The following is a 10,008-nucleotide window of genomic DNA, read 5'->3' on the forward strand; positions in this document are numbered from 1 at the left end:
TTAATTACAACTGTATTTTAATCACAACATTATTTATACCGTGCCTTCAGGCACGGGCATACGCTAGTATATATATATATATATCAATAGGACCAAGTGATGTATGCTGCAAATCCGATGAGGAGTTGTAAGTGGGTCATGTGGATTGATTTTGCTAGCATATTATAATATGATAATGGCCATACATGTGCTGCAAGTGGGTGGAATAAAGTAAGGCAAAAGAAGGATATGATTAAAGGGAGTATGGTGGAGAGAAAAAAGGGACCAGAGAGAGAGGGAGTGGGTGGATTCAATGTTTTCATCATGTGCATGTGTATCTGTGTGTCTTGCTGCCGTGGGTGAGAAGAGAGTGAGTGAGGTAGAGAAGTTCACGCATGTGTTGTATCTGTGTGTCCCCCGAAATAAAGAGAGCTCTCCTCTTTGTCTTGCCCACCCAAAATCAGTAGAAGCTCCATGGCCTGAAGTGATGGTGTCTGCTCTCTCTCTCTCTCTAAACCGTGTGTGTGAATCTGGAGGGTGCTTCCGGCGGAGGTGGTGGGGATTTGGAGGGTTCCACCGACGGACATGGCGATGGCGGGGACAGTGCCGGTGCCGGTGGCAGAGATGATGGAAGGCTCGGCGTGTTCCAGCAACCACCGGATGGTCTCGCCGTCGGACTTGTGGCGGAGTTCTCGGGTTAGTTGGAAGATCCGGGCGGCGCAGGTGGCGGGATGTGTCTCTTTGTTTTCAATCAAACTGCCGAGATCGGGGATGAAGAGTGGAGTGGAGGTCACCAAGATGGAATTTGATGCTGCAAGGGGATTGGAGTATTTGCATGAGAAGGTATGTGTAGAAAATTCGAGCGGACTAGGTTGAGGTCCGGCGGGCGGCCAAGGCGAGGTTGCCGCCCGCCCGCCGGAAGGCGAAGAACACCAAGATCTTTAACCTATAGCTCTGATACCATGTTAAGATAAATTGATAGAGAGAGATACAGAGAGAATGAATTATGTATTGAAATGTTTATGTATTGAATGTTATATGAATAAAGAGGTACACTCTCCGTTATATAGGAGAGAAAATTACAAACATCATCATGCCAAAAGTGGATCCACTAACCGAAAGTAAAGGCACTAATCTAAAGCCTAAAGCACTAACATAAAATATATTAACAATAATAAATTGAAAAGATAGTAGAGACAATTGTAAACTTGGTTTAGCGCAATTAACCTAATGCTAATGTCTTAGAGAAAGAAGAACTTGGTTGACCAGCTTGTCTAGATTCAAGAAAGATGAACCAGAGGAACTCTCAGTGGTTTCTTGAGCCAATCTCTTCCACTCCATAGCCTTTTTCTTCATCTCCTTCCCTTTCTCTCCAACCATCAACTCTCTCACAAGGCTCTCAACTTCATCTTTCTTAACATCATTATCTATCTCCATCGCTATGCCCCATTGGGTGCAACAGTGCCAACAATTTGTTTGTTGCTCTGCGAAAAATGGCCAACAGACCATTGGAACTCCACTCGAAATGCTTTCAAGTGTGGAGTTCCACCCAGAGTGAGTTAAAAACCCTCCAATAGACGGGTGGTCAAGAACTTGCTCTTGGGGGCACCAACTTGCCAATAAACCTCTTTCTTTTGTTGCTTCCATGAATTCTGGTGGAAGAACAGCCAAGTCGCCAGTGACAAGATCAGGTCTTATTACCCACAAAAAGGTCTGGTTGCTATTAGCAAGTCCCCAAGCAAACTCAACCATTTGGTTTGGTGTCATGACAGTGATGCTTCCAAAGTTCACATAAACAACAGAGTTGGGTCCTTTTGTGTCGAGCCATTCGAGGCACTGGGGTTCTTCTTTCCATAGATTTGATCCTATCAACTTGAGACTATCATCGTTGATTTGATTCGTTAATAAGTGTAAAGGTCCAATAGTGTAGATTGGAGGGAACATGGATGAAAGAACCTCCAAAACGTTATGTTCTAATTTCTCAAATGTATTGAAAATAATGGCAGAGCCTCTACGAGCTCTCTCAGCTTCACCACACACAAAATCAATCATAAAATCGCTTAGATCTGTGGTTCGAAGAAAACTTGGTAAATCCTTCAAACGTATACCTTTCATACCAGGTATCCAATCGATAACTGTATCCAAATATCCATTTGTCATGCAACTCTTATCTGCACATCACCCCCAAAAAAAAATATCAGCACCAAACTTACGATATTGTATTGAAAATCTCGATAAATTCATAAATTGATAATAATAATGATAAAAATCTTAAAAATTTTATTAAATTTTTTATTAAATATCTCACATGAATATAAAACTTATATCGGGATCTTTTGGGAGGCCAAAAAAAAAAATTTTACTTTTTACCTATTTTAGATCACATCACCTCTCACATTTTTTACTCACAAAAAGATAAAATAAATTAAAAAAATTAAAAAATTAATTTTTTACAAACTTTTCAAAACACTGCATCATATAAATCCCATATAAATTTCACATCTATATAAAACATTTAAAAAAAATTAATAAACTTTTAAAATCCCCAACACTATTCAAACATTATTCAATTAATAAAGGTAAATATATATAGAATAGCAGTAAGGCCAAGTTTGGGAAGATTAAATAAGTGTACTTTTTGACTTTTTATGAAATATGGGTTGGATTTGGGTTGGGTTTGAAGTGATGTGTTAGAGAGATGATGTGACTTAAATAAGATGATATGACTTAAATAGGATAGTGACTTTTTGACTTTTTGAATTTTTTGGAGGATGCCAAACTTGACCTAAATATCAACGCTTGCCACACTTTTCCAGGACTACAGCTGCAGACTCATATATCTTTTTTACATTTATTTCTCTACTCTATCAATTTTATTTTTTTATTTTTGTAATCATGTAAATTTTTAAATTTTTTATTGACTTCAAGATCAAACTAACGACCCATCATGTGATAGAGAAATTAATCTAATTTAGATGAGAGAAGACGTGTTATCAATCCAATTAAAATAAAAAAAATAATTAGATATAAATATAATTTTTATATAAAAAATTCACACACGTACAAAAATTACAAAAATATTTACAATTTTAAAACAACAACTCTAAAGAGATAAGGATCTCCAATTCTCAAATATTCTTATCTCTGTATCTCAAATCATTCACAATTATTGAATATATCTTGAGATTCTCAAATCTTGAAATTTTCATATAATCTAAGGATTATAAGTGATTTGGGACGGAAGGACAAGAATATTTATGAAGACTAATGTTTTGACCTTATTCTTTTATACCTTGCCCCGTGCTCTCGTTAGAACTCTCCCTAGAGGTCTGTGTCATCGCCGCAAAAATTTTATATCTGAATTATTTTAATTAACAAGAAAAGGTGTTAATCTAGCATACTGAATGCATGTACGTGTGTATGTGTGCATGTGATGTATACATGTAATCATATTAATATACATATTAATTGAATTAATAAGACCTTTAAGTGGAATATAACTCTTATCGATAAGATTAGGATACTGTTCATAACCCATGAACCCACAGGCACTAGTTGTCCAGAAAAGAACTTCAGGAATGCCCAATTCTTCAGCAGCATCCACAGTGAAGCTCATAGCCCCATCGGAGACTATGCAAGTCACCGGCGGGACGTTCGACGAAGCAATGTCGTTTAGCTTCGAAAGAAGGTCTTTAAAAGGAGCCAAGCAGTGTTTCCTGGTGGACTCGCACAGTGATGGATGTCTTGGGTTGCATCGGCATCGGACTCGGGGAGCCCATCGGGTATGGTTTCGAACCGGAAGGAAGAGAGCCCGTTGAGGGAGTCGGGGCCCCGAGATTTGAGGAGGCGTTTGTGGTTGAACTCAGTGTTGACAAAGGTGATGTGAAAGCCTCTTTGCTGGAGGAGTTTGGAGAGCTTGAGCATGGGGTTGATGTGGCCTTGAGCTGGGTATGGTATACAAACTGCATGAGGTTTTTCTAACTTGCGCATCGAACCCATTCTCTCTCCTCCTCCTCTCCTCTCAATTGGGATATTTTAAATTGCTTATGAATCACACATTATGGTTCTTGTTTTGTTTTATAGACCCATAAACAACAATTGTGTTAAATGTTTACGCGCGTGGTGATGGATGGGGGATGGTGACATGGTGCGCAGTGGGCAGTCGCACATTAAAAAAAAAAAAAAACATTTTTATTTATGATCAAAAATTATATTTAATTTTTAATTTTAGTGATGTGATAATTAATTAAAATATTAAAGGTAATATTTTTTTTATAATTGTTGTTTATTTTCTTAGTAAAAAATTAAATTAGTTACAATTATTGAATCGACTTAATTTTTTTTTGGACGAAATACATAAAATACCTGATAAAATGAAAGGTTCAGATTATCGAAATAGGACATGTAGTGAGCCCCACGGATCCAAACAATGCTCTCCAGTTCAAAATCTGAACTAGGGGGGATCATCCTCCTAAAAATTATATTTAATTTTTAAATTTAGTGATGTGACAATCAATTAAAATTTTTAAAGTAACACTCTTTTATATATATGCACTAATTATTAACCAATTATATTACTTACATATCATTAAATTTAAAAAATTGATTTAAAAAGTGAGTTTATATAGTGTTTTCTGGATAAAAAAAAAATCTTTGCCGACTATTAGATGGAAAATAACATATGTTCTAACTGACTATTCAATAACGCTGTGATTGGTTAGGAGATTTGGAAAGAGAAAGGAAAAAAGTACGTGAAATTAAATGAAATATAGGTATATTTTATTCACATTTCATCTATCTTTTTCATTTCTCTTTCTAAATCTCTCCTCAAATCCTCTAACTAAACACAGCATAAAGAAAATGATGTACGGGTGCAATCAAGATAAATTGGTTAATAATTATAAAATAAACAAGAAAAAATTTTACTTACATATTTTAATATAGTGTCACATTCTGAAAAGTGTATTTAATTTTTGAATCTAAATATTAATACTCAGGTCTCATTTAGGGACTTTTTATAACTAGAAAATTAAAATGTCGTTACAAATTGTTATATCACTCTATTAAATATTTCTATGTAGACATAAAAAAAAAAAATAAGTAAATAAAAACTTTACAAAAATAATGTACAAGTCCACCTTTTGAACTCATTTTCTAAATTAAATAATATTTAAATAATATGATTGATTGATGGTTAGAAAATATATGAGAGAATGTCATATTTAATATCCTGATTGATTCCCACATTACTTGTTTTAAAAATTGGATCTAATTTTTTGCGGTGGTGCTACACGTACCAATTAATATACTACTTAATGTACCAACATATGTTATGATATTATCATTTTAAAACTATAACCCTCACCCATTATATAAATTATAAAGATTTAAATTTTCTAAAATTATACTATATCATATGTTAATATATTAATTAACGGATAATATATTATAGTGTACAAACACAGAAATAATATTCTCGTATAATCCTGTTGATCAAATTTGCACTCCTCCAAACATCTTTATTTTACGACCTGAAAACACAAACGTGAGCTAGCTAACGGGGGTGTGCCGGAAACCTTTCCAATGCCTTAGTCAGCAAAATAGACAATAGACACAAAAGCTCTATATATTCGAGAATAGAAATCGTGATACCTGTACATAGGTCCTGCTATGAGTTTTTATAGATTCTGTCTGGCACAATCCTAGAAGGATTCCAACTTTCCTTATAAGAGTCCTCCTATGAATCATACTCCCAATGAAGAATGTCTATCCTGATAACACTCTACTTACTACCAACCAAGTGAGATGGTTTTCACCTTGACTAAGTTGGTGCGGTTTAACCGAGCTAGCTTATCTCTGTCGTGCTCTCAACAAAGTAATAATGTATATGGCGTTCGACCGAGCTATACCTAGCTCGGCCTCCCTTCTTACTAATACCACGTCCAGCTACTAGGACTAGCTTTAGATAGCCTGGTTAAACCCCTCCCGAAGTCTCTGCCCAGTTTGGTACCTAGACGACCTGGGACCGAGCTATTCAAAGCCCATACCCCAGCCCTTAGCTCGGCCCAAAACAGAGATTAATGGATCATAGCTTGGCCCAATTTCTCCTTATAAATTACCCTCTCAATTGCCTCTTAATTCCATTTGTGAAGCATGATTGGGATTATTATCTTCAAGCCGTGCTAAAATTCTCAAACCAACCGGACCAACATAATCAACCCAACCAAGTTTGAATACTCAACTCCACTGAGCTAGGAAACGCTATCATGAGTAGGTAGCTCGGTCTCCAGAAAACACGCCGGTTGCATAGTTCGTCGCTTCACGTACCTGTCATCACGTTCTTACTAGGACACGTGGCACCTATTCATTATGTCTCCGCACTGTAATAGCCGTTACACATTTACCAAAAAACATTTAAAAAGTCCCGCCGTTTTCGTGCCTCCACAAAACCCATTCCTTGAATCAAACACTCTTACTATTCACTTTCTCACTTGCAAATCCTCGCCTTTTGAGCTCCATCCCTGTTCTTCCTACACTCTAGTCTCAAACTAAGCTACTATACCGCCTACTTCATTTTCCTTCTGGTGCACCTACTGTAGATTGAAAGTTGTTGGTCATGCCCTGAATCTGTAAGTTCCTCTGTTTATTAATTTTTGTACTTTCAGTATTTATTCACCATATATGCATGTTATCCGTAACAGAGTATTGAGCAAATACCACAAACCCAAAACTTCACGCCTACGCGTAAAAACTCACTAACCAGATTTTAAATCAATGTCAAACATGATTTTTGATCCAAAATCGTGCTATGACCGAACTAGGAATTTGTTTGCAACCTTCAAGGTTGTACTTGACCGAACTAGTAACGCACTGATCACCAACCATGCTAAAAACCTTGAGTTGGCCTTACTGCATGGCCGAACTAAAAATGGTCTGTAACCCATTCGTAGCCGAGCTAGGCTTACTTTACATAGCTTATTTACTTAGCCCGGTCCAGTTACCTGGGCATAACATTTTATTTTCACTTTGTAGACTCGACTAGGCTGGCCAGGCACACCTTTGCACTTTGCCCCCGGGCATTTTCGCTCAACCGAGCTCACACCAGCACCGAGCTAGGCTATCGTGTGCATTTTAACAAAATCATTCTTTTAAGTTTAATAGGTAAATACCGGCTCCTAGTGGACTCGCCTGGAGCCATGGCCAAATTTTGAAGAGACTACCATATTCCTGATGATGTCCACCTCTCTTTAGCAGAGCTAGACACCACACCTTGGGGCAAATCGGGCTTCGTCCCTTTCACAGTGATATCAATCGTAAAAGCCGAGCTTCAGTTTCCCGTACAGCCTCTTGTATGCGAATTCCTTCGCCAAAAAAGATTGTGTCCAACTCAACTCTCCACAAACACTTACAGAATAATAAACAGCATTGCCGAGCTAAACCGCCGGCTCGGCCTCAACCTTAGATTGGCCGAGCTATTTCATCAATATTCTCTCGGCCAAAATGACGACGATTGGGTGTACAACCTCAGAGTAAGAAGAGGCCAAGAAAAAATCATAAAAAACGCACTGGACAAAGACTTGAATGATGACGATTTCCTTTGGGTTTCTGGTAAATACAATATAAACTGGAATAAAGAAGTTGCTAGTAAGCACACTTCAGTTCAATTTTTCTTTGCTGTTCCAACTAACCACCGTGCTAACTCGTTCCTTGTCCTTCTTTCTTGCAGATTTAAACCAGCTCAAATCACACTATACTTACACCAATTAGGACGCCCTTCAAGCCACACTTTGATATCGCACTGTGATTGGGCCGAGCTATTAAACTTCGAGCCGACCTACCGGTACAGTGGAAGGAGGAAAACTAGAGTCACCAACTTCCTCCTAGAACCTTCCCCCGAGCCAGATCCCACACTTCCCCAAATCAACCTAATTCCACTTATAGAAGAACAAGAAATGGCGAAAAGGAGGGCCGTGCGAGCACTCATCACCGAGCAGACCTCCGGTGAAGTGCAAACCGGGCAAGAATTATCTGGTCAACATTGTGAAACCGTGGTCACCCTTCTAACTGCCAGGGCTACTACATCTCGGCCAAGCAAGCGTGCACATACCTCATCTACCAAACCGCAACGCCTTATCGATGAGGACTCCATGCTTCCTAAAACTACACTGCCAAGCCCAGAGCCCGCATGCTTCGACCGAGCAAGCCCTTCAGAATGGGCACCATCAATGACTTACAAGAACCGTGCTGTAACTACCACGGATTCAGTGGTTGCTGACAAAGACCACATGCTTACTTTCAACCTCTCCAAAAGTGTCTGTCTGTCACCACCACGACCACCTAACCAAGCTAAAGGTCATCCGCTCGGCAACCAAGTCGATGGTGCTTGTAAGTTTTCTCCTTTCTACTTGTGTCGAATTTAACCCCATGTTTGCTCGGTTTATCCTAATCCACTTTCTCTTATGATACGCAGGCCCTGTAGAAAAACCATATGGCCCACAAACGCGTGCTTGAACTTCGCAAGATCGTACGGTCGGCCATGGCTGATGCCAATGCCAGAGCGACTGAACTGAAGGAGACCCAGCTAAAGTTGACCGAGCTAGAATCCGAAAACATTCGTCTGATCGAACTAATCAACACGGTTGTGACTGATAAACAAAAAACGCTGGCTGAGAAAAAGGATCGCTACCTGCGTGAATTGGCCAAGCTGGAAAAGAAGAAAAATGCTAAGATCACCGAGCTGAAGAAGAAAATAGAAGATGTTGAGGACCGAGGCTACAAAGAAGAGGAGGCCACCTATGTCTTGTAATGTGAAGCTACGAAAGACATTTTCTTCAAATGCAGGTAGAAGACGGCTGTTGTCAAGCTCGGTCAGGGGCAAGACACCAAGATCTTCCTGAACTCTCCCCCTCACTTCATTCCAAGTTACATGACAGACTACGCCGACGCCATTCAACATAAGCTTCTCCAAGAAGGGGGGGAGGAGGAGGTGAATCCCCTAAACCAAACAATGCCCTACCTGCAAACAATGATCATGATTTTCAGACTCTTCAGTCAGCTCGGGTGGAGCCACTCAGCCAACTAGTGCCAAGTAGAGTCAAGGGGGTAGCTGTGACCGACCTACCCCAGGAAGTACCTGCTGAAATCGGCCTACCGAGTGGCGAAGCTCGGGTTAATCTGGATGCTGATTTGAATGATCTTTTTGCCTGATTTTCTTTTGATTTATGCTTTCAATGAAAATGTAACCGAGCTATAAGCCCCTCCTCTTGTACTGAATGAATGAAAAACCAATGGAATTTCTTATTTTGCCTAACTTTTTGTTCGGTTAATGTACTTTCCCTAAGTGTACTAACTTTCTACAAGCCTAGCTAGCCTAATTCAGCACGGTTTTCGCTTATCCTGCCCACCGTTTTTGGCCAAGATACGTATCTCAGCCGGACAACAACTTTGGGACTTTAGGTAAGTGTTGATCAAACCTGCCAACCTTCTTTCGCCTATATCCTTATCTCGACTGAAGAACAAAAGATGTTTGGTCAAACCTACCAAACTTCTTCAGCCTAGATCCTCATCTCAGCTGAAGAACAAAAAATGTTTGGTCAAACCTGCCAAACTTCTTCCGCCTAGATCTTCATCTAGGCTGAAGAACAGAAGATGTTTGGTCAAACCTGCCAAATTTCTTCAGCCTAGATCCTTATCTCAGTTGAAGAACAAAAGATGTTTGGTCAAACATGCCAAACTTTTTCCAGCTTAGATCCTTATCTCGGATGAAGAAAGAAAAAGTGTTGGTCAAACCTGCCAACCTTCTTCAGCCTAGATCCTTATCTTGGTCGAAGAACAAAAGATGTTTGGTCAAGACTGCTAACCTTCTTCAGCCTAGATCCTTATCTCAGCTGAAGAACAAAAGATATTTGGTCAAACCTGCCAAACTTCCTTCAGCCTACATCCTTATCTCAGCTGAAGAACAAAAGATGTTTGGTCAAACCTGCCAAAATTCCTTCAGCCTAGATCCTTATCTCGGCTGAAAGAAAAAGT

The 10,008-nt window shown here is 39.2% G+C and overlaps 1 protein-coding gene across 1 annotated transcript; it reads right to left on the reverse strand.

Moving 5' to 3' along the window:
* Positions 1-318: 318 nt before the first annotated feature.
* On the reverse strand, positions 319-4,024 carry LOC114268695 (7-deoxyloganetin glucosyltransferase). Its single transcript, XM_082921630.1, is given in 3 exon segments — positions 319-2,150; positions 3,463-3,720; positions 3,723-4,024. Coding segments are annotated over 3 exon segments (1,452 nt in total). The 5' UTR covers positions 3,979-4,024; the 3' UTR covers positions 319-1,212.
* Positions 4,025-10,008: the final 5,984 nt, after the last annotated feature.

The sequence above is a fragment of the Camellia sinensis genome, chromosome 3, assembly GCF_055761805.1.
Source record: "Camellia sinensis isolate YWXY chromosome 3, ASM5576180v1, whole genome shotgun sequence".
In the NCBI taxonomy this organism is placed as follows: Eukaryota; Viridiplantae; Streptophyta; class Magnoliopsida; order Ericales; family Theaceae; genus Camellia; species Camellia sinensis.